Consider the following 25,243-nt stretch of genomic DNA (forward strand, 5'->3'; position numbering starts at 1 on the left):
ACCAACGTGCTATTTAGCAAAGGACTGAATGAACACGATTAGTTCATCTAATCGAACACACCTTGTACTAGAAAAATGAGTTTCTAGGAAGAGCTTGTCTATAAATAACCTGACACGCATTATGTTGATACTTATTGATAGGGGGCTTTCGTGGTATTTTATCCACAAAATATAACATAAGTTACTCACAAACTACTCGTACATTATGAGACATTATCCCACAGAGGTGGAACTGGTATGTTCAGTCAGATCTACGTTACGTTTGCATACAGCGAGTAGATCACCATATATGATGGTGGCCGTTCTCGGAATTCGCAACTTCTACTTTGAGTTCTAAGAATAAAGATAGATTTATTTCTTGGTAAAACTGATAAAGGCGTTTCTAGGAAGGGTTTTGAATTGATTATGGTTTCCATTTCTCTGGATATAGACAGGAGTTATGTGGGGACTATGTTCGTGTTCACTAGCGGGATTGACATGTATGTGGCACACATTTACTTCTCCGGAATATATATCTCGTCTCACACTGCACATTTTATATGTGTGGTGAGGTAGGCGAGATATGTACGTTCATGATTATATTAATCTGTCTGTCATCGTGACACTTGTAATGCATTAGGTATACGCATGACGATTGTACATTTATTCAACAAAATAGTTTTATAAGTTCGATGTCAAGTGGATCCAGATACTGTGAAGTCACACTATTATTATAGTTTACTGTAGGCGTAGGTTTTCCTTTTTGACGAATACAAATGTCTACTGTCGTATATCTATAGCACATTATGTTTGTATCTGCGAAAGATTAAATTTGTGTTTAAACGTGTTTACCAAAGGACGACACTCACTGCTTAGTCTAGTCACTGACACAGGGTTACGACTCAAGCCTTCATAGAAGTCCGATTTGCTGATTTCGCATCGATCTTTACTAGCTCCAACAGAGTGCAAATTTACAAAATATCGTTCTATTTTTTGGTAGCACCTTTTCGCCAAACCATTAACACGGTCAAACCTTTCCCTTCTTATAAGAGCTATGAGTTTCAAACACGAACAGGTCCAGTTTACTGCCGCGTTGTCCGTGTATATAAATAGAAACAACGACCGGGGCCGGAAACGTGACCACTACTTCAATGCGAAAAAATCTTTATGCAGAAAACTTAATTATCATATATGAAGTGAAGTGAATTGTTGATAAAATATTATTGTAATGCAAGTTAATTTTAACCTACTACAGAATAATTCCAAAATCGCGTGTCCCAGTGTGTGTGTTCCAAAGCGTCTTCTGTTCCCATGTGTGTGTTCTGTGTCCCGATATGTGTTGCCAAGAGTCTTCGGTTCCTTTGTGATGTGTTCTGTGTCCATGTGTGTGTGTTCCCGAGTGTCTTCTGTTCCCTTGTGTGTGTTCTGTGTTTTCCCGAGTGTCTTCTGTTCCCTTGTGTGTGTTCTGTGTGTTCCCAAGTGTATTCTGTTCCCTTGTGTGTGTTCTGTGTGTTCCCAGGTGTCTTCTGTTCCCTTGTGTGTGTTCTGTGTGTTCCCAAGTGTATTCTGTTCCCTTGTGTGTGTTCTGTGTGTTCCCAGGTGTCTTCTGTTCCCTTGTGTGTGTTCTGTGTGTTCCCAGGTGTCTTCTGTTCCCTTGTGTGTGTTCTATGTGTTCCCAAGTGTATTCTGTTCCCTTGTGTGTGTTCTGTGTGTTCCCAGGTGTCTTCTGTTCCCTTGTGTGTGTTCTGTGTGTTCCCAGGTGTCTTCTGTTCCCTTGTGTGTGTTCTGTGTGTTCCCAAGTGTATTCTGTTCCCTTGTGTGTGTTCTGTGTGTTCCCAAGTGTATTCTGTTCCCTTGTGTGTGTTCTGTGTGTTCCCAGGTGTCTTCTGTTCCCTTGTGTGTGTGTTCTGTGTGTTCCCAAGTGTATTCTGTTCCCTTGTGTGTGTTCTGTGTGTTCCCAAGTGTATTCTGTTCCCTTGTGTGTGTTCTGTGTGTTCCCAGGTGTCTTCTGTTCCCTTGTGTGTGTTCTGTGTGTTCCCAGGTGTCTTCTGTTCCCTTGTGTGTGTTCTATGTGTTCCCAAGTGTCTTCTGTTCCCTTGTGTGTGTTCTGTGTGTTCCCAGGTGTCTTCTGTTCCCTTGTGTGTGTTCTGTGTGTTCCCAAGTGTATTCTGTTCCCTTGTGTGTGTTCTGTGTGTTCCCAGGTGTCTTCTGTTCCCTTGTGTGTGTTCTGTGTGTTCCCAGGTGTCTTCTGTTCCCTTGTGTGTGTTCTGTGTGTTCCCAGGTGTCTTCTGTTCCCTTGTGTGTGTTCTGTGTGTTCCCAGGTGTCTTCTGTTCCCTTGTGTGTGTTCTGTGTGTTCCCAGGTGTCTTCTGTTCCCTTGTGTGTGTTCTGTGTGTTCCCAGGTGTCTTCTGTTCCCTTGTGTGTGTTCTATGTGTTCCCAGGTGTATTCTGTTCCCTTGTGTGTGTTCTGTGTGTTCCCAGGTGTATTCTGTTCCCTTGTGTGTGTTCTGTGTGTTCCCAGGTGTCTTCTGTTCCCTTGTGTGTGTTCTGTGTGTTCCCAAGTGTATTCTGTTCCCTTGTGTGTGTTCTGTGTGTTCCCAAGTGTATTCTGTTCCCTTGTGTGTGTTCTGTGTGTTCCCAAGTGTCTTCTGTTCCCTTGTGTGTGTTCTGTGTGTTCCCAAGTGTATTCTGTTCCCTTGTGTGTGTTCTGTGTGTTCCCAAGTGTATTCTGTTCCCTTGTGTGTGTTCTGTGTGTTCCCAAGTGTATTCTGTTCCCTTGTGTGTGTTCTGTGTGTTCCCAGGTGTATTCTGTTCCCTTGTGTGTGTTCTGTGTGTTCCCAGGTGTCTTCTGTTCCCTTGTGTGTGTTCTGTGTGTTCCCAGGTGTATTCTGTTCCCTTGTGTGTGTTCTGTGTGTTCCCAAGTGTCTTCTGTTCCCTTGTGTGTGTTCTGTGTGTTCCCAAGTGTATTCTGTTCCCTTGTGTGTGTTCTGTGTGTTCCCAGGTGTATTCTGTTCCCTTGTGTGTGTTCTGTGTGTTTCCAAGTGTATTCTGTTCCCTTGTGTGTGTTCTGTGTGTTCCCAAGTGTATTCTGTTCCCTTGTGTGTGTTCTGTGTGTTCCCAAGTGTCTTCTGTTCCCTTGTGTGTGTTCTGTGTGTTCCCAAGTATATTCTGTTCCCTTGTGTGTGTTCTGTGTGTTCCCAGGTGTATTCTGTTCCCTTGTGTGTGTTCTGTGTGTTCCCAAGTGTATTCTGTTCCCTTGTGTGTGTTCTGTGTGTTCCCAAGTGTATTCTGTTCCCTTGTGTGTGTTCTGTGTGTTCCCAAGTGTATTCTGTTCCCTTGTGTGTGTTCTGTGTGTTCCCAAGTGTATTCTGTTCCCTTGTGTGTGTTCTGTGTGTTCCCAAGTGTCTTCTGTTCCCTTGTGTGTGTTCTGTGTGTTCCCAAGTGTATTCTGTTCCCTTGTGTGTGTTCTGTGTGTTCCCAGGTGTATTCTGTTCCCTTGTGTGTGTTCTGTGTGTTCCCAAGTGTATTCTGTTCCCTTGTGTGTGTTCTGTGTGTTCCCAGGTGTATTCTGGCCCCTTGTGTGTGTTCTGTGCCCCGGTGTGTGTGTTCTCAAGTGTACTCTGTTCCCTTTTGTGTATTCCGTGTGTCTCGGTGTGTGTGTTCCCCGGTGTACTCTGTTCCCTTGTGTGTGTTCTGTGTCCGGTGTGTATTCTATATGTTCCCATGTGCGTTTCCTGTGTTCCCAGGGGCGTCTCCTGTACCCCAGGTGTGTTCTATCCTTTGAGCACTCGTAATGATTGATATTCATTATATTTGTCGGTAGCGGGGTGTACGGGATTTTGCAACACTCGTCTCGTGGTCACACATGTAACACATACTACATGCCTAAAGACACTTAAAGTGCAGGTGAATCCCCTTCCACACACAGACACATATTCTCACACAGTATATCTTGCGCGCTGTTCGTGGAAATTTTCAACTCACGGAAGAAACGTATTTTCCTCGTCACAGGTTGGTCTCATTGACTCTGAAAGATACCGTTGCCAGTACCAGGAAGTCCATGGTAGAAAAACACACGCCTGAATCGATACGTTATTGGTTTGGTCAGGCACAGGAGACGGGGTAGTTTACCATTAGTTTCTAGGTAGTTTACTCACCTCTTACCTCATACAGCCTGGGTACCTGCTAGACACAATACTGGTTACATATGTAAGTACAGAATATGCCATTGAACTTATGGGAACACGGGTATTCGTTTCAGAATGCGAGAGGTTGTAAGTGTATACTAATCCTATTTTGCCCTGCTGAACAGCGACTTAATACACGTGAGAATAGGCGAATGCACACATTCCCGCGGTAAACACTGAATCTCCCCCACGTTATTTCAGAAAGAACGTGTGGATGTTTTATTATATATTATCTCACCACTGATGTTTCTAATTTAGGTGGAGATGAGCTACACCGGGAAGAGGAGGGCTGATTCAAGGGGTAGGTTGGCGAACAGAGCTAACAACCATATTATGCCGCCAGTGTAGCTTCACGTCCGTTCGTGTCGGACTGCCAATGTAGCTTAACGTCCGTTCGTGTCGTACTGCCAATGTAGCTTCACGTCCGTTCGTGTCGTACTGCCAACGTAGCTTTACGTCCGTTCGTGTCGTACTGCCAATGTAGCTTCACGTCCGTTCGTGTCGTACTGCCAATGTAGCTTCACGTCCGTTCGTGTCGTACTGCCATTGTAGCTTTACGTCCGTTCGTGTCGTACTGCCATTGTAGCTTTACGTCCGTTCGTGTCGTACTGCCAATGTAGCTTAACGTCCGTTCGTGTCGTACTGCCATTGTAGCTTTACGTCCGTTCGTGTCGTACTGCCATTGCAGCTTTACGTCCGTTCGTGTCGTACTGCCAATGTAGCTTAACGTCCGTTCGTGTCGTACTGCCATTGTAGCTTTACGTCCGTTCGTGTCGTACTGCCAATGTAGCTTTACGTCCGTTCGTGTCGTACTGCCATTGTAGCTTCACGTCCGTTTGTGTCGTGTACCTAGTATTCATGATAACAACATCATATATATGACACAGGGAGAACAAACGTCACGCGCGGGTACAGAATTTATTAGGAATATTCAATATTCTTGTGTAAGAATAATCTCGTATTGTGTTTCTGGACAGTTGGACGACGTTCACTGGCATTCATGGAACACAGTGGTTCTTGTACTATGCATGAACTTACATAACTTACTCGTGGTAATAATACACATACAGGAAGATATAAAGACGAAAACCCAGAAGGACGATGTTAATATTGTACAAATTTTGTATCGGGCGAAAATGAATTATACTATTTGTTGTTAGTATATTGTCAACGATATTCACAATTACGAACTCGCTTTCTTGATTACGCTGTGAAACTTAAAATGGCACGCCACATGTAATTTTGGTCACGTTATATGTTAATATTCTTTAATAATTACAAAATGTGTTTTTATGCATATGTGCCTATGGCCTTAGAACTCATTATTGACTTATAACCTGACTTAAGTAGACATAGATATATGATGGACATTTACGGTAATAAAATACATTTCCTTTTTTCCTACATTTTGTACTTTCCACATGTAACATGTATAACTTTCTTTCTTGCCTCGAATAGCATCACCACCACCTAAGCGACCAAGACGTGAACCGCAGATTACTACAAGAAGCTCAGGACTAGTGACCCCGCAGAGATGCCGTGATTGTAGAGACGCCTGTAAAAAAGCAAAACTGCACATTCAAGAAAGCAACTTCTTGTGTATCGACATCCCCGTTGGTCTGTTGTATGAACCAATACGTAACACAAGACAGGGAGTCATTCTCTCGAAGGAACAACGTGTGAAAAAGAAGAAACTTCAGAGTGAGTTTCTTGAACAGGCTTGTGGGCTCCGTAATTCCGGCGGGGGGATTCTCCTGGTGCATCTGGTCGGGCTGAGCAGCAGGGACAAATATCCTGGAAAACTTGACGAGTTCACCGACGACCTTCTGGTTAAACTGATCGACGACGGGACTCTCTTTGTGGACTGCTTCACTAAGAAGTGGCTGGATGTAAAAAAAGAACTTTCAGACTATTACGATTTCATTAGCATTACTGTTAGGCCAAGGAACCAAAGCGTAGTGACAGTTAACTTTATGACCAAGATCCCATTTGATTCCAAGATCGAGGACCCCCGTGCATGTAATATCCAGGGGTTACTGAGCACTCGTAAAACGTTCCGGAATAAGACACCACGGGTACGTGGACAGGAAGGCAGGTACCTATTGTTACACGAATCAAGGAACGTACAACACAAGGCCTTCAAGGCGGAGAAGGGGAACGAGAAGAAGCTGAAATCACTACAAAGAGACATACCTGCGCTTGGGCAGCACATCTGGGAAGATCAAAGACTCCGTGAATATATCACTTCATTTTCCAAACTTGACCAAGGTGGCTCATATTTCTTTGGAGTCGCGGAAGAGAAGCGTGAATACAGACGCAAAAATTATGTTTCCATAAAGCTTGTTGACTATGGTATTGATTTGTCAAGACGAGATTTAAAAGCTCTTAAACACAACTTGATAAGGAAGGTACAGTCAGATATTTTGTGTTGTTCGTACGACGGGGAGACATTGAATATTGAAGCACATGATCTCGTCGTCATTGACCATCATCTCACGGAAGACAACAACTACGTTATCGAAGTAGCCGTTGGTGCCGTAGAGGGGCTGGTCTTCTATGATGCACGGGGGCCAAGGTCCTTTGCGATCAAAGAAGGGGAATTAACACGGATTGCATGTCGTGAATGGTTTAACACCTTCAAAGTACAAGGTTAACTCTCGCAGTTCTGATACCAACCACTGAAACAGGAAAAGGTAGGAGTACAAGAAATGGTTTCTCAATGTTTATTATACAGTGTAAATACAAGTGGGATTCCGGGCTGTGACAAGTCCAAGATGACGATCAGGTGGTTAGATATGACCCGGCTGGTTGCGTATTATCATGTTCTGATGGCATTGATAGCTGCTCATGCTATCAAACCAACTATTTGCGACCGCCGTGTTAAAGCTTAAATATTTGGCGTAAAACTACATTCAACCATAGATTTCGAAAATGCTCGATTGCTGTGGTCAATCAGAGTTAAAATCACAATAACCGCCTCTGATTGAAACAGCTGATTTGTCTGTTGCAAGTCTTATTGACAACATAACAGTTGTAACATGTGGCACGAAGTATCAGTAGACCATGGTGATCACGGCGAGGTTGTCGCTTAAACCTGCAATACACTCTCTTCCCTATGAATCTGTCTGTTTTCTTCCCAAAATGAATTTCCATACCAGTTTGAGTACTCTTGTTTCGTTTTTGTACCTTTTTTGACAGAAAGAGAATTTCTTTTCCCTGAGTATTAGATTCCGTTAATCTTTTAAATTTGTCATATCAGAATGATGATATACATTTTTTAACGTACTGCCAAGTTACCTAAAGATTGTTAGATCTATTTTCCAGACAATGAACGTCAAGAACGGATACATTTCAAAACGCCACCATCGGAAAGGAATAGTTTATTTAAAAGGTTAGTTAACACCTTTTTATGATGAATCTATGGGTTTCTTCCAATTCTAATTTATATAAAAGGAATGATAACGTCGCTAATGTAAAAGAATTTGTAAAAACTGAAACATTCATTTAAAAAAGTCTGACAATTCGTTATAATTATGTTCATGGGTGTACATATATCCATTGGGCGGGTATTATTATCTTCAGAAACCAATGCTTGCCTTAAAAGATGACTATGCTTGTCGTAAGAGACGACTAACGGGATCGGGTGGTCAGGCTCGCTGACTTGGTTGATGCATATCAATTGCGTGGATAGATGCTCATTATGTCAATCATTGGATTGTATGGTCTAGACTACTAGATTATTTACAGACCGCCGTCGTAAAGCTGGAATATTGCTTGGTGCAGCCAGACTCGATTATTTACAGACTGACGTCATAAAGCTGGAATATTGTTGAGTGCGGCGTTTAACAACAGACAAACAAACAAAACATAATGGGAAAAACTTCTTATTATAGACCAGGATATACACCTGGCCTGTGTTTTTCTTGATCGCAAATATTTTGTATTTGAATGTAGAAAAACTGAAGGGGCAGGTCGGAAATGTGGTCAAGCTACCAAGTGGTAACATATTCGCTAAACCAGCGAAGCAGCTGGACAACTCTCTTGATGACATTCATGTCTTACTTACAAAAGGTAGGTATAACAAGAAGAAGGTTCAATGCTACAATCCCCAGTTACGTAGCCCTTGTTTCAGCAACCAATGACGATTAAAGCGCTCAACCAAAAAACTATCAATTGATTTTGTAAATTCTTTATTCTCAAGTATGACATTTATTTGAAATGATCGGTTTCAAGTGTACACAATTGTGATCCAGCTTTTGTTTATTTAATTTCAGACAAGCTTGGGATACACGCTTACCCCTCGTACATGGCGGAGCTGGTTAAAAGGCAAACTGATTTAGAGAACATAATCAAAGAGACGTTCCCCTCTGGAAAGGGTGGATTAGTCTATCTCGCGAGATCACTAGGGGTGTCACTTGACCTCGATGTTCGAATGAAACAGCCTGATGACGTCATGTTTGACGTATGCGTCATCCTGCCACGTGGCGCTCCGATGGTGTTGAGTGTCATCCAAGAAGATTCCAAAAAAAGAAACGCGATCTCCAGGTACAACATTTATGTCACCAAAGCGCTTATCAGAGCAGTGCGCAAGTTCACAAATGAGAACTTTAATGCCTTATATGGAGTTGTCACATACGGTGATATATCATCAGCAGCAAGGTTTGGGAAAGCATATGAGACCATTGAAGAAGAATCGTCTTGTTTCTGTATCCCAGAATCGCTGTCAATGTCGGATGTGAAATACGTCAGCATCACCAAAGCGTTCTCTGCCGTGGCGTCCTCTACGAAGGTGGTCCAGATGTTGAGTTCTGACAAAAGCCACAGTGACATGACCCAGACGTGGGTACTGACGCAAGAACAGTTTGTTGCGCTGTCAGAAAACATTGATAAGGATGTTGTGACCGTGAAAGCTGACTCGGGAACAGGTGCCACCACTCTGTTGCTGGAGGTGGCCTGTCGCCTGGAGAGGTCGGGCTTCACGCTGCTGGTCTGTTCATCGCCAGATCTCTGCAAGAAAGTCAGGTTTGTTTGTTTGTTTATCGCTTAACGCCGCTCTCAGCAATATTCCAGCTTTATGACGGCGGTCTGTAAGTAATCGAGTCTGTACCAGAGAATCCAGTGATTGACATCATGAGCATCGATCCACGCAATTGGGATGGATGACATGCATCAACCAAGTCAGTGAGCCTGACCACCCGATCCCGTTATTCGTCTGTTACGACAAGCATAGTCGCCTTTTACGGCAAGTATGGGTTGCTGAAGACCTATTTGTGTAAGTGATACAACCCTTTGCAAGTAAACCACGTCCTCTTCCCATTGTGATATACGATGGTCACTTTCTTCATTGTAAACATAAATTTGTGCAATTCTGAACATGGTTAAGATAGTAGTTCAACGTTGGCATGAAATGGGTAAGTTTCTCAACTGGTTAAAGCCAATGGATATTAACGGTATCCTTTGGGGTAATTTACGGTTAAATATGCAAATATAAAAGGTCAGGTACTTTTTTCAGTGTTTAAAAACATGTCGTCGACCTCAGCTGTCGTTGATTGAGTCAGAATTAACCATCGGGGATCAGGACAAATTACAGGAATAATTGTTATCATAATCAAAATAATAGTCAAAGATACCGAGAATCAGTGTGTAAAGAAGTGGTAGCTGGGGCCTTTTTACAAGACTTAGTGAAGGCAAATTCAACATAAGTTGCGAAGTAATGTTAGCGAGGACGCTATAGCGGGGAACAGTTTCCATATCTGTGACTGAAGACCTCTGCGGCTTGGGGTCGACTTCAGGAATTTATATCAGATTTGACAGGAAGTTTGACCTTGTTTTGTTATGTCGCTGTGTGGGACATCTTACTGCCTTTCGTAAGGTTATATGACAGGCTAGACAAGACTCAAGACAAACTTAAAATAGAGTGAGCTTCCGTTGGGCAAAGGATCATAACTCCTTAAGTTAGGCGATCACTGACATTGAAAGATTATGTATAGGCAGTTGTCTTGTTGTCTATATGGTAATTACGCCACTGTTTATAGATCAAGTTACAGTTTGAATTGTGATGACTGTCGTAACTGTCCGTCTCACAAATATCACTGAACTTGTTACGTATTACATAAATGCGCACATTCCAGTAACACTTACAATGTCTAGGTATCTTTTGTCTGAGATGAGAATATTTGTTTCGAGGATAGCATTTAAGAATGACAATGTAGGTTAACACGCCTGTGAGCATTGGGATATTTTAGAAATAACCACTATGAATTAAGCTCGAGCTCAAATAGTTAAATTCAATGTTTATTCATAATGCAGGATGGGACGGTCGGGTAGACTAGTGGTTAAAGCGTTCGCTCGTCACGCCGAAGGCCCGGGTTCGATTCCGCACATGGGTGCAATATGTGAAGCCCATTTCTGGTGTCCCCCACCGTGATATTGCTGGAATATTGCTAAAAGCAGCGTAAAACAATACTCAATCACTCCTAATACAGGACATGATTACCTAACCAAACCTCGCATAACCTCTGAGTGCATAAAGGTCGTTTTGAGGGTTCCCTTACAATGTCACTAAATATACTGAACAACCAAAGTTCCTGTGACATTGAATAAGATTTAATGCACAGTTATTTTTTTTACCAAATCTGATACAATTTCGGTTTGCAACAGATAAAACACTCCTGTAAGTGTTTAAATGGTGTAACTTGCGATACTGACTTCAGAAAATGCGTGATTTAAAAAAAATACACATGAACATGCCAAAATGTCAATTTACAAATCAATTGCGTGTGTGTCCATCTCCGGTTGCGATGCAAGTAACACATCTTCGTCTCATGGAATGGACCAGGCGTCGCACAAAGTTCTGTGGGATATCTGTCCATATCTGCTGGAGCATGTTTCGAAGTTCCTGGAGTGTCTGTGGAACGTCGAAGGCGCCGAGCCGGTCAGAGGATGGTATTCACGTTGTTTTGTTGAAGAGAATCCTGAAAAAGTCGAGCAATATGAGGTCGGGTGTTGTCATTTGGAAAGGTAATGCCTGGGCCATGACGACGCAAAAATGGTAGAACAACAGGGCCGACGATCTCGTTGCGGTAGCGCTGTCCATTGAGATTTCCCTCTACCACTATCAAACGGGTCCTCTGTCTTGCTGTAATCCAACCCCATACCATAACACAGCCGTTCCCGAACCGATCTTCTTCCCTGACACAATGATTGACGTAACGTTCACCTCGACGTCGGTACACTCGAATCCGTCCATCGCAGTTGAAAAGGAGACTCGCCAGTGAAAAGAACTTGCCCCCCACTGCACGGCCGTCCAGCGTAGACGCCCTCTGCACCACTGTAGACGTGCTTCACGGTGGTTTCCTGTCAAAATGGGACGTCTGGCGGGTCTTCTGGCGACAATCCCTGCACATCTGAGGCGGCGACGTACGGTTTGTGAAGATATTCGTCGAAGGCCAGGGATGCTTCTTACAGTCACTGTTGCTGGCTGGAATCGATTTCGAAGGTGTTTGGTTCGAATCCAGTTGTCTTGTCGATTATTGGTTACGCGTGACCAGCCACCCCGAGGATGGTCTCTGACTGCATCCGTCTGTTGCCAGCGTTGCCATAAACACCAAATGGTGTTTCTGTGGACGTTTAATTGTCTTGCAACATCACGTTGACTCGATCCTGCTTCAAGCATACCAATGGCTTGCAGACGCCCATTTTCGGACTGGCGTGGCATTTTGTAATGTTGAATAATTGCGTATTTTTAAAAATGATTTAGTGGTTGGTGTCAGCACGATGCTAAACAATGCATATGGAATTCCGTTAACGCACATGTTTTCATACCCATTCTTGGGTAGTAAAATACCTGGGGCTTGCATAAAAGACAACTTCTGCATGGAATGCATGCTTTTCTGTAGCAGTTGCGTTTTTGTGACTTGATTCCATACATGTACTACAATATTGAAAACCAAGCTTTACTTGTTTGAAAAATACACTAAAATATTGGTTACACGGGAACTTTTGTTGTTGAGTATATTAACACATTTTTACTATTGTGTTAAGAATTCTGAAAGACGTATAATTTTCCTTGTGGTCAGACTGACAATGTCGCTTGAGTGTAGGAAATTGAAAACGAAATTAGGAGTTTCGATGAATTTCACAAGGAGTATTTTAGAACTGTGTGTTTCTCCTTTCAGGAAGCACAAGTTGTGTTCACGTGTGATGGTCGCTGACGCCTTCTGCAAACACATGAAACAGCACAACACCCTGCCTGCACGTGTGAAACATGTGGTCTGTGAGGGAAGCTGGTCACCCAGGTTTGACCCCGGCGGACATGTATGGTGCTTCCCCGCCAAGAGAGGTTTGGGATATATAGAGGTTATTACAGTATGTGTTTGCCATACTGCGTTTACAACACGAGGGTCAGAATTATTGAATTTCCCGAAATGACGAAATTACAATGAAAGCCCTTTAAAACGGACTTTTTCTGTTGGTACGAGGCGCGTTCAATACGTTTTGCAACTTCAATATAAGACCAAGTCGCAGAATACCCTTTGCACTTTTATTTTTGAATATAATCTCCATTCTCCTCAATACACTTATTCCATTTGTCCTTCAAGCTTTTAATACCACTTTAATAGAAATCCGAAGATTGGCCCTCTAACCACGCCTATGTGGCAGCCTTTATGTCCTCGTCATCCTGGAAGCGTCTTCCACGGAGGATAGATTTCATTTGCCGGAACAGGAAATAGTCGCTGGGGGCTCATTCTGGGCTGCAGGGTGGGTGATTAAACTGTTCGAATCCACATTCACATATGGCGGCCTGTGCAATTCTCGACTTGTGAATCGGAACGTTGTAATGCAAAAGTAGATTACCACGTGTTAACATTCCACGACGTTTCTGGCGAATATATTTTCGCAATGCTTTCATTACATTAGCATAATTACTGTCCATTGATTGTAGTCTTTGGTGGCATGTAATCAATCAGTAATATGCCTCTTAAATTCCAAAATATGGTGGCCATTTAGCTTGCCAGCCGATGGTTGAGTGTGAAACTTCCTTGGGGCGGAGAATTTGGGTGCTTCCATTGCATGGATTCCAACTTTGTTTTTTGGGTCCCAGTGGTTGATCCATGTTTCATCACCTATCACTAGACGAGAGAGAAATCCGGCTTCATCAGCAGTATGGAGATCCAGGAGGTCTCGACAACTTTCAGTTCCCTGGTGGCGGTCTTGAGCTCTGGGGTTTCTAGGTACCCATCTTGCAGATACCTTGGACATACCAAGATGCTCATGAATAATGGTTACAACAATTCCAACTAATATTTGGTATTCCCTAGAAAGTTCAGATACTTTCACTCGTCAGTCAGACAAAATTCTTCTTTCTATAGCAGCAAAGGGTTCCGGTTGGGTGGCACCTGAAGGCCTGCCTGACCTTGGGTCATCGTCTATGGACTCCCTACCCCTTTCAAAGTGAGACAAACGGCAAACTGTGGAATAGTCAGGGGCATCGTTACCCATCACTTCACACATGCGATCATGGATTTCTTTTGCTTTGCATCCCTCCTTGGTTAGGAACTTTATTACAGCGGGTTGTTCATGTTTTAGAGAATCCATGATTGTGATCACCCTCGGGAGAATGAAGCCATCACATCTAACTTCTTGTTGTGACTGGAAGTTGTTATGACACGTGTCAACCTGATGTTTTGACTAGTTTACATTGTTTGTGTAAACGCAAATGCCCAAGGATCAAAACTTATTGAACGCCCCTCGTAGCTTGGATTAAACGTACATGTACCTGTACAAATGGACTACTCCTATCCTTGATTCGTTAATTATGAAATTATAAGCGGTTTGATGATGGTACAGATCCCAATGTCAGATTGACAATGTTCTACTTCTCGGACAGGTATCTTAAATACAATCACTAATCCTTTTCACCTAGCAAAATATAGAGTCTGGGTAGTGAAGACACACATTCCTGTGACTGTGCATTTCTATTAGACATTATATTGTACAAAGAATCTGACTCTCGTTTCGTACAAAGCATTACGAAGAACACATTCATGTACTAATCTCTGTAAGTAATATGGATAACCATTACTACGTTATTTACACTAACTAGGTAACATAGCTGTCGTTAAAGAGTGCGTGCGTGCCTGCCTGCGTGCGTGCGCACGCTAGTCCGGACTTATGCAGAATTTATAGAGCTAGCCCAGTGAGATACCATGCGGCAGTCTAACCCCACTCAGACACAGTATACTGATTCCGAGCCGATCAGTCCTTAATGCCGAGCGTCAGGTAGGGTAACAACAAGTAACATCTTTTAACGTCTTTTGGTTTGACACGGCCAGGGATCGAACCCAAAGAGAGACGTTCAGGTGGCCTGGTGACTTGGCTGGTTGCATGTCGTCGTGCCCTGTTAACGTGTACGTTACTTATGCTTACAATCACTGGAATTTCTGGTCAGGATCGTTTACAGGAAGCCGTGATATGGTTGGAATATTGTTAATCTCTTGCCTTAAACAACATTCGCTCGTTGTAACGATACTATTCATACCCCCTTTGAAAATGGTGGATCCGCCCTTGAAAGGCCACATGATGCACCGTAGCTGTGTATGTCTATTGATACAAATGCTAAGCTTTATTCTTACAGAATCCGGGGAAGAAAAGCTGTCGGTTCAGGATTGTGCCTCCCCGGAAACGCCGCCATATTCACCCGTCATGTCGTGTTGAACACGTGAGATTCTGAACAGAACATATTACGCAAGGCCTTAGCATCGGTCTGATACAGAGACTAGACGTCTGAACAAAGAGGCACTTGGCAAAATCGCTGTGTGCAAATAGCATCCACATATCAAGAAACATTCAGTGCGATTACACATCAGAGATCATTGTAGTATTAATGTGCCATACGATTCATAAAACTACATAACCTGAACGTGCCAACATGAAAAGGCAAGTATGGCTTTGACGCTTTGTATACAAATGATTAACCTTATGTCGTGTTTACTAATCGACTTCTGAAGATCTCAACATCATGTCCACATGCCGCTAAACAGTATAGCTAAAATGGATGGAATTATCATTAAACCGCCCGAATGTTATCAAAAATGAGCGGGCCACTCTAATTTGATAATGCCCTCATTATCACGCCCGTTGTTAGGTTACGCCATAGGATAGGGATAGCTGACGTCACGTTCAATAGTGACGTCATCTGGTTTGTTCTATGACGTTTCCATATTTGTAAAATGGGTCAGTGACATTCGTGTTGATTGCAATAATTTTTTCAAAACGTCGGGCAGTTAATGGAAGACCTCGGGCTTCTGCAAATGATAATGCCCTGAAAAATATCGTTACCCTTATTTTTTAACGCAACTCATAGAAACTGCAGCAGCACGTATAATGCCCGGAATGCCCAGAGCAGCTTTTGGAGTACTACTTATCACTGAATTGGATGTTCTCTTATTGCGAACATGGGAACATAGGGTTTTTTAAAAATATAAATCGCCGAGCACTGCAGGGTTCAAGACAATGTGGACATGTATAATGGACAACTAACTTTCTTGATAGTGGATCATATTAGCCGTGAAGGCACATTTGTGTTTAGTCTTAATGTTGGATTGCGCACCAGCAATTGTAAATGTGGAAATTGTCTCAGGCAATTACTATAGTAATCAAGCTGCATGTTATCAAGTATTTGTGTTCGATGACTCTTTTTACTTGAAGATAGTTGCTAATTCGATACCAGCGATTGAAAACTACCAATCGGTTATAGTCTTTTTGTGGACCCCATGGTATTTTGCTTTAAGATTGTTTTAGATTATTGTCATGTAGCTGAAGTTCGTTAAAAAAAGGTCAAATGAAAGTGTTAACATAACTCAGAGTTGCCCCTTACTGCATCCGCGAGTGAAATGTAGAATGCGTGGACGCAGTCCTTTCATTGTATTATATGTGGTAATTATATATTATCCATATGTCTCATTTGCCCTTGGTACTTATGTACTTTTTCAGCTATTGGGAAATTATTTGCACCTTTTCTTACAAAGAATATTTACATCTGTTATTTAATGTTTATTGACATATTTCTTTATCTTTTTTAATATTTTGTGATTTCGTTGCCGTGTTCGTGCCGTGTTTGTGGTCAGTTGAAGTTAGTTTCTATATAGTTCATCTTTACGTAAAGTTGACCTTATTTGGTGCTTAGAACATGTAGTCTGAAAATGAGATTTTCAACAAATGGTGAGGTTCTTGATGAAGGTGAAGTGTTTCTTGTGTCAAGTGTATAAGGACAATAATATTATTCTGTGGTTGGTCGGTAGAAAGGAAACAAATGAATATAAATACAGCTGATTTTAGAAAATATATACCTCTAATCACTGTTTTATGTTGATGAAATTATGTGCAAACGATTTGGTTCACAATTCGAAGGCTTTACCTCAAAACATTTCCAAAAGCGTTTGCGCTAAAAGAATCAATGGCAGCCTAATTGTATGATACTCGTCGTGCAATGGTTATTCTATCGGCGAAGAAAGCTTGCGTGAGTTAGGTTTATGACCGCTTTGAACAGTGTTCCAGGTATATCACGTCGTTCAGCTCAATGTGAGGGGAAAGCCTCAGGGTGGAAACTGGACTTTTATAGTCAGTTAACTCCCTTGCCTCGGGAAGATGACACAATTTAGCTATTTACACTTATTAAGCAATGCGTTTACGCCTTTTGAGTGTTTCTGTTCTCTTTCATGTAACTCTGTAATGTAGGATTGTCATGTGGCTTTCGCAACGAAATGAATACAGATTGATAGATAGAAATATATATCACCAACTAGCAAGCCCTGTTCACACAGCTCATCGCTGTTTTGTAATATGATTAACATAATTAAGAAGGTGCAATCAAAGGTTCAGTGATTGTAGTGAGTATGGTTTTACGCCGCTTTTAACACGTTGTACTCATGTCCGGATTTTCGAACCCGGCTCTTCGGCGAGACGAGCGAACGCTTGAACCACCACCTCAATGATTGTAATACCACAAAGATGTACCAAAGACCTTTTTGCAAATACCAGTTAATAATATCATTATTATATATATTATTAAATTGTTGCATTCATAGAGAAATATATCTATGTTTGTGTTTCTATATACCAATTACCTGCCATTGTATGTACTACAGCATAATTCTATTATGTAGATACTTTAACACCTGAAGCTGGATTTTGTAATGTCGATACGTTTCATACTTACATCTCTTATTCATGGTTTTCATATCTTATTTTATAGTGGACTATATATTATTTAAATGTTTTTTGGATGTTATAAAAGAGCAATCATTATTGATGTATGTAGTCTTGGTAACTGAATGAGTCGAACTTTGCCAATCATCATCTTCACCTACTGTAAGAGACAGACTATTTAACATTCTGAAGCTGGCAGTCGGGTCAGGGAGCAGGCATTTTTGTTGAGACAGAATACTTTTTTCAGTAAAAGCTTAAAAACAAACAAATTTTATTTTCACAAACTAGCATGCCCAAAGCAAGATTAAATATTTTGGGAAAACACGAGGACAAATTATTGTTTTCCTGCATTTTTGAGGAACAGATTATTTTTTTAAAACTAGAATCACCCACCTGGAATATCAAATGGTCAGCCCCTGAACTGACAATATATTAGGGAGCCGTAAAAGGACGCCCCGTATTGCTATAATGTTAAACATGAAACAAAATTCGGAAAATTCCCAAGAATGCCCATACTTACACGTTCTGACATGGGCATGTTTCAATGACAAGCAGTCAATTGTTAAACTTGTGTATCAGCAGTAGTTCGAACATGCATTGACTAACATCACATGGTAATATTTTCTTGTATTGATGCATAATTATATTTGAATCACGTGATACGATCTCATTAAGTGACAATGTCATCTGTCAGGGAATTGCATCTTTTAATAAAAAACCTTACAAAATAGGATATAAGAATATGTGATTTCATTATTAAACATTTCTCAGACTTGTTGTTTCACCCCAGGCAGGAGCACCTGAAGACGATTATTCATATTATCATAATAGCATAACATACTCATCATGACTTCACCTTATTTTATCCTGCTCACCTTATCGTAAGCACCTGGCCGTCATGTTCATGATATAGTTTAAATCTTACAATGGATTCTAGGTAGAGATAAATCATTATTACTGCAACATTCCAGCAATAACCCCCTGCATAATACCCTACAAGTGGGGTCGTTATATATAAGGAGTAAAAGGCATTCCCTTGTTCTATTCGAGTGTGTATGGTTTTACGCCGCTTTTAGCAATATCACGGCGGGGGACACTAGAAATGGGCTTCACACATTGTACCCATGTCGGGAATCAAACCCGGGTCTTCGGCGTGACGAGCGAACGCTTTGACCACTAGGCTACCAGACCGCTCCTTGTTCTGTTCACCACATCCAGAGTGAGTGACTGATGCTTTGTTCCACAGCTGGACTGCATCCAAGCAGCTTTCTGTGAAAGGTTGATTCAAGCACACAAAAAACCCAGTTGGTTGATAGTACGGGCCACACTCCATGCAATCAGGTCATGATGACACAATCAGGTTGCCCATTGCATCCACTGGATCCTGTTCTGAGCCAGGTCATGATGGCATAGTCAGGTCGGCCATTGCATCCACTGGATCATGTTCAGAGCCAGATCATGATGACTTAGTCAGGTCGGCCATTGCATCCACTGGATCCTGTTCTGAGCCAGATCATGATGACACAGTCAGGTCAGCCATTGCATCCACTGGATCCTGTTCTGAGCCAGGTCATGATGACACAGTCAGGTCGCCCATTGCATCCACTGGATCCTGTTCTGAGCCAGGTCATGATGGCATAGTCAGGTCGCCCATTGCATCCACTGGATCCTGTTCTGAGCCAGATCATGATGACACAGTCAGGTCGCCCATTGCATCCACTGGATCCTGTTCTGAGCCAGATCATGATGACACAGTCAGGTCGCCCATTGCATCCACTGGATCCTGTTCTGAGCCAGATCATGATGACACAGTCAGGTCGCCCATTGCATCCACTGGATCCTGTTCTGAGCCAGATCATGATGACATAGTCAGGTCGCCCATTGCATCCACTGGATCCTGTTCTAAGCCAGCTCATGCCAGAGCCATGCTAACAAGTTCTGCCTGATTCCAGTATGTCCTGAATTTGTTAGTGCAAGTGAGTTGGTTTGGTTTTAAACCACTGCTTTCAGAAGAATATCAGTTATGTCACACCATGTCATCTTGATGTGGGAGGAAAGCCTTAAATGATGGTGGTCTGATGCATCTGTGAAGCCTGTCATTGGGGTCAAAGGTCACCCACCCCCCAATGAGGCTATACAATATTGCCACAATGTTGTCACGTGCACTGTGCCATGCAAGTAATAACACCTTCCCAACACATACTTTATTGAGTATTTTATTAGGTATTCCCTACTGAGATACAGCCTCAATAGGACAGATTACATGAAAACGGTTTTCCTCTGCAGAGGCTTCAGACAAGGTGCAAGAACTGTTTACAATTTTTGTCATACTTGGGACAATTGACCATCAAATAGATAGCAACTATAGGACCGTGCTTGTGGTAAATAGTTCCATTCAAAAATACAGAGAAACCCTGTCAATCTGAATTGTATCACTCCCACTGATTTTGTCCAGATAAACAAACAATTGGACTAATGAGCTTTCCATGTAATCTATTTCAAAGTCACTGGTCTAAGGACTTGAAAACATAAAACTACATTCCAATGACAAAGATGACTTAAACATTATCTGTTTCCATGCCAGTGAAAAAAAACAACATTTGGATTGTAGTAACAAGTTAAAACAAAAAGGCACAACCAGACTGTGGCAATAAAAATGAAACTTTTTTCACATATATATAACTACAATAAAAATGATATAAAATGAAAAATGAGTCAAAAGTGCTATTCCTGAAAAATATTACATGGTTATTCAAATTATATTGGCTAAAAAACGAAAACTGTATTTCAAAAGATATTAGCAAATTAAGAGACTAACACAAACGTAGAGTCCACTTAGAGAATCTACTGTAAAGGCATCTTTTACCTGTGTTTGTCTACATCTTGTAAATTTATTTCTAACAAGAATAGCACCGATAAATAAAACAAGATGATAGACAAGAGGAAGAGAATGTCCACATTAACAGTCAGTGCAACATCAGTCCACGATAGTCCCACAAAGCAATACGCTGGATCAGTAACCAGCTTCTACACATACATTCAGAATGAGTGAGTGAGTTTGGTTAAAGGACCATAAAAAAACATCAGCATCACCCTGTCAGCAATGTAGGAAGAAGGCCCAAAATAATGCAGGTCATAAAAGTTTCTGAAAACCAAAACCATAAATATGGTGCTTACAGACCAAGGACTCTGATCAGAGCAATTCAGGATTTTGAGACCAACCACTTGATCCTGCAACATCTAGGGGACATAACTCTGGATAGAGTGTCCAAATTTTTTTGACAAGGCTTTTAATTTAATAACATAATTTGTTTTGAGTATTTTTCAAATTTCGATACATGTACCTTTTCCACATATAATATTAAAATTGACAGGTCATTCAGATACACATGAAAATGATAAACAAGGGAGCTTGCATTATGCTAGGCACATTAACACAGCAACTTGATCCAAAACATTAAATACTATATGACATAAAACTGACAAATTGTAGATTTAAAGTGCATCATGATTACAAACATCCCGGGCTGTGAAGTACAAAAAACAGCTAAATGTGCATAGCCAATGCGGTAATAGTCTAGCACTCTCAGACAAGCATAATATATTTATGCATACAACTGTCAGGGATAATTCAATGATCGACTGAAGTCAGTTTCCCAAGGTAATCTCAGGGATCCCTTAATAACGTTAGCATTAGCTTCCTTCTGCAGCAAAAATACTGATTGACACATCAGTCTTAGTAACGCATCATGAATTCTTTTTCAGGCATTTCATTTGAAAAAGGATTTAGATTCTTTTTCAACTATCAATGTCCAATCCTCGAACTATCCCTGCAACTGTGACACTATCACCACCAACAGCATAAACAATCCAGCAAGCTAAACTTGATACATTACTCAAGCAGGTGTATATGGACAATAGCTAATAAATATACTAGGTTATAACATCAGTTATAGCACAAGTAAAGACATAATCTGACTTTATGTGAAGTATCTATGTTATCATTTCTCCATTAAGTACTTCACAGTTGTGTCGTTGCTAAGCAATGATATGTTGCATGAGATCACAGAAATAATCTACACAGATGGACGCGATAATCTCTACCAGCGTCATTGGAGAAACGTGATATGTAACTACTTTCCTTTTAAACTAAAAATAATTTTTAAAAACAAAAATGAAAATTATCTTCATTTGAAAAAAACACTTTCATATCATTTCACAATATGAAAGAGACTCTTTATTGTGAAAGAAATGATTCTGATTAATGCCATGTCTCAAACCTGAATGTGTTACTTACTAAAGAAACTGATAAAACGTTACACAAAGCATACAGTGTGATAGTGCAGACTGGACTATTAAATCAAAACTACAATGAGCCTAAGCAATTTTTTTACAACATTAGTTTTCACTTATTTTAATTGAGTTGCATAATTTGGACAATTAAGATGCTTCATATCATTGAATCACTTATCAAAAAACATAATTCACATGATCATCATTTTAAAAAAAAAATATCATCCAATTTTCAGATATTTCAGTATTTGCAAAAATATTATTATAAGTTACTTTTTTGTTTATACATATCACATTAAGCATATTTCATCCAAAATATATAGTACCTGAATAGACAATGGCACATTTTGCATACATGGCATACGGGATGGAACTGTGATGTGTTGAAAGACATTGAAGACTGCACCATGTGATGTCAGCTATAGAAGCCCCGTGTCTACAACGTCACAACCTACGCATCACTACAAGAAAAACACACTGCAGTGATCGGGATACGAGCAGACTAACAAGCACATCATGTACAATGAACCCAAGGTTAGCACCGGTCTACCAGTGACACAGAATACCACCCATGATCTGGAGATCTGGTCCATTTCAGAAAGCGATCATACCTCTGCGACTACCATATTTCCATACTTTATCCTGGACTTATGGTAGTCACAACACTACAATTACTTTGTGAAATGTGTTCTGTGTTCAGCACAATCACAAACCCATATCGTGAGCTGGATTTTACTGCAACTTTGAACAATACTCCAGCTATACCATGCTGGTCAGCTTGATGGAGGGGGAAGCCCAAAGTGATGCAGGTCTGAGACGCTTACCACTTCGGTGAAACCACAAGCATGGGTTTGGTGCTGACAAACCTAGAAACACAATCTGGGCGAACCCGGGATTTGAACCTGTGATCACAGGTTTCTAACATGAGTAAAGGGACGCAACTCTGCCTTGTGAATTTCTGAACTTTAGATGGATAAGCTCCTTTAACCCAGATAATGAAAATGACTGAAACCTGATTAATTAAAATCAAAGTCGTTGAAAATAATGCTGCTAAGGAACAAAAGGAGTTAGAAGTGTCCAACGATGGACGATACAAACACGATTATGCTGACTCGTAGGACCAGTTTTAAATGTATATGTAAGTATATGTAGCAGAATGGTCCAGCATGGATTTAACATCTAAGGCTTAAAAAAATAAAAGAATTGGTTCTCAGGAAATTGTTTTTGAAAATATAGTGCAGGTGGTGTCTTTTTGGGGGGGGGGGGGGTTGTATAAACTAGTATGTAAACATTAAACAGTTGTGTAATCAATAAATAATTGTGTACAATCAACCTAGTAAATGGGCCTCCCTACAGAAATGTATTTTTTGATGAGTAAAATACTGGAATTCAGTATTTTTACTACCGTTAGACTTGGAATATTTAAGGATTTTTTGGTGTGTTTTTTTAAAATGGAAATAAAAACAAAACCTGCAGGGAACTTTATGATGATGCAGACAGTGCCTGAGAACCAAGATGATTATTTTTTTAGCCTTAAATAATGCAGACAGATGCATGAACAGTTTATGTTCATCATAATTGCAACAATGACAACCAGCATCAAGGAAAATGGACAATGAAACAAAAATAGATATAAAATCTAACATCATACAGATCTAAAGTACACATGAAATATTATGATGGTGAACATTCTGTGCAATTATATAAGATGGCAGCACTTCGTAATAAAATACCGAGAGACTACCGCAGCAGTTACACACACCCCAGGCTAAGTCTGTGTGCATGAACTATGTTCAATTAAGAGGACATCAGTCAGTATTTATCCTCTCAGTCCAAAGTGTCCACTCCAGTCAGGGCTCGACAAGTGTGATGTTTTCAGCCAGGCAACAGGACCAGCCTCACGGAAAGGCAAGTGACTGGGCCCACAGAACATTTGACATGTTGCAAAATATGTTCTAAAAAGTTATGTCCTGCTTTCTGTCAATAAACAAACTAAAGCAACAGACTTTTCGTATTTTCCAAATGTCATTTTGCCCTTCTCGATTAAAAATTGGTCCTTTTATATTGTAATTGTGTCTATCTATTGGAACAGCATATTTGTCGAAACCCCTCACATGAACTTGATACACAAGATAATTATCTATATAAAAGCATTTTTCAAATTCGTAAAAATTCTTCTGACACTGAGGCATGTTTTATCACAACAATAAATGTATCGATGCTTTTAAACGACAATTTGTTACTGCACAGTAGCAGTGGTATGAAAGTTACTAAATCGTTGAATGACAGTACAGATATTTCCTTGTAAGATATAAATAACCACAACGCTGAACTGCACACAATTGCACTGATAAAGACAGAACCACATTCTAAAGCAGAATCTCCTCGAAATGGAACACGGCTGTCCTACTCAAACATATTGCTTCCTATTTCCGGTCAGTACAAGACCTGTTCTACTTTTACATGCATGGATTATCTAGGCCTGCTCAGAGGCTGATATTCGGCCCCAAATCAGAACCAAATGTCAGTCAAAATTCCCAAACTGGAATTAAGTATTTGCCAAGTCATGTTATTTTGATAATAACTTATGTTATTGTTTTGCAGAAGTGATTTGCATCGCACAGATAACCGGACCAACAAACAGGAAGAGGCTTCATGTTTTAGTTTTACAATTTGCTATGAAGGAAGTCTTTACAGACCCCTGAAATTTTTTTTAAATTAGTAACAAAATAAGCTTTTTTTTCCCAATTTGTCTGACAATGGCACTTGGCTTGGAATCTGAGATAAACCCCAGACATGGCGACCTATATGTATGGTTCCAACACAACAACGTTGACTGAATCAGGTACATCCCCATCCTACCACCAGACATCCGCCACATACTAGTCCTCAGGAAAATATCATTCATTGATAAGTAGGTCACATCGAGAACCAGTGCAGCTTGGCTATCAACACTTGTAGAGGTTTGGAGTATTATAAGCAGTAGCAGCGTAGCAGCACTCGACAGACTGTTCGAAGCATTGTGTTCGCCACAGAGTATTCACCTTAGGCATTTCCATTTAATTACTTGGTTTACAGATTTTTTGTCACCTTTTTTATTGCAAATTATTTATTTAAATTTGACCTGGTAAGAATAAAAAATATCACAATTTAAATTTAAATTTATTCCTAATTTCGAGTCAGATCCGTGAACCAAGTAATAAAAATTGAAAATCACCTCAGCACTTTACTTCAAGGTGTTGCAAGTCACACGTCAGACTCCACCAGTGAAATCTTCGCAGTGTTATCCTCGGGACGCAAGTCAAACCTGAGGACACAAGAAAGTGCAGCGATGTAAAGCTGTTATCTTCCGAACATGGACTCGTACCATCCTTCTGGTGTACTTGGGGTAGTGGGATAGCCTAGTGGTTATAGTGTTTGCTTGTCATGCTAGGTTTGATTCCTCACATGGGTTCACTTTAAACTTGCCATATCACTGTCAAGGATATGTAATAGCATGTGGATGCTATGGCTCATTGAAGAGATATACGAAAAATAAGAAATTACAGAGAAAATGAGAGAGAGAGAGAGAGAGA

The 25,243-nt window shown here is 40.9% G+C and overlaps 3 protein-coding genes across 4 annotated transcripts in view; 2 read left to right on the top strand and 1 right to left on the bottom strand.

Moving 5' to 3' along the window:
* The first annotated feature begins 5,529 nt into the window (after nucleotides 1–5,529).
* LOC139466079 (uncharacterized) lies at nucleotides 5,530–6,853 on the top strand. Its single transcript, XM_071248091.1, has 2 exons — nucleotides 5,530–5,542; nucleotides 5,625–6,853. Exons 1-2 carry the CDS (start codon nucleotides 5,530–5,532, stop codon nucleotides 6,818–6,820), a joined length of 1,209 nt encoding a protein of 402 aa, XP_071104192.1. The 3' UTR covers nucleotides 6,821–6,853.
* A 1,271-nt stretch (nucleotides 6,854–8,124) lies between these two features.
* On the top strand, nucleotides 8,125–17,853 carry LOC139465842 (uncharacterized). Its single transcript, XM_071247782.1, has 4 exons — nucleotides 8,125–8,237; nucleotides 8,441–9,188; nucleotides 12,344–12,507; nucleotides 14,803–17,853. The coding sequence occupies exons 2-4, from the start codon at nucleotides 8,473–8,475 to the stop codon at nucleotides 14,880–14,882; spliced, it is 960 nt and encodes a 319-aa protein (XP_071103883.1). The 5' UTR covers nucleotides 8,125–8,237; nucleotides 8,441–8,472; the 3' UTR covers nucleotides 14,883–17,853.
* Nucleotides 17,854–19,575: 1,722 nt separating this feature from the next.
* LOC139465843 (extended synaptotagmin-2-like) overlaps nucleotides 19,576–25,243 on the bottom strand; it is a 46,218-nt gene continuing 40,550 nt past the window's right edge. For both annotated transcript variants that reach the window (XM_071247784.1, XM_071247783.1), the window contains exon 21: nucleotides 19,576–24,975. In XM_071247784.1, the coding sequence (XP_071103885.1) occupies nucleotides 24,915–24,975 (61 nt within the window). In that variant the 3' untranslated portion in view covers nucleotides 19,576–24,914. The remainder of the gene's footprint in view (nucleotides 24,976–25,243) is intronic.

Source organism: Haliotis cracherodii, unplaced genomic scaffold (genome assembly GCF_022045235.1).
Source record: "Haliotis cracherodii isolate W230 unplaced genomic scaffold, xgHalCrac1.p SCAF_18, whole genome shotgun sequence".
In the NCBI taxonomy this organism is placed as follows: domain Eukaryota; kingdom Metazoa; phylum Mollusca; class Gastropoda; order Lepetellida; family Haliotidae; genus Haliotis; species Haliotis cracherodii.

Excerpts from the sequence above, each read along its gene's own strand:
- LOC139465842 (XM_071247782.1), top strand. The coding sequence starts at position 8,473 with ATGGCGGAGCTGGTTAAAAGGCAAACTGATTTAGAGAACATAATCAAA. Across the intron at positions 9,189-12,343 it reads GATCTCTGCAAGAAAGTCAG|GAAGCACAAGTTGTGTTCAC; the intron begins GTTTGTTTGTTT and ends TTCTCCTTTCAG. Across the intron at positions 12,508-14,802 it reads GTGCTTCCCCGCCAAGAGAG|AATCCGGGGAAGAAAAGCTG; the intron begins GTTTGGGATATA and ends TTATTCTTACAG.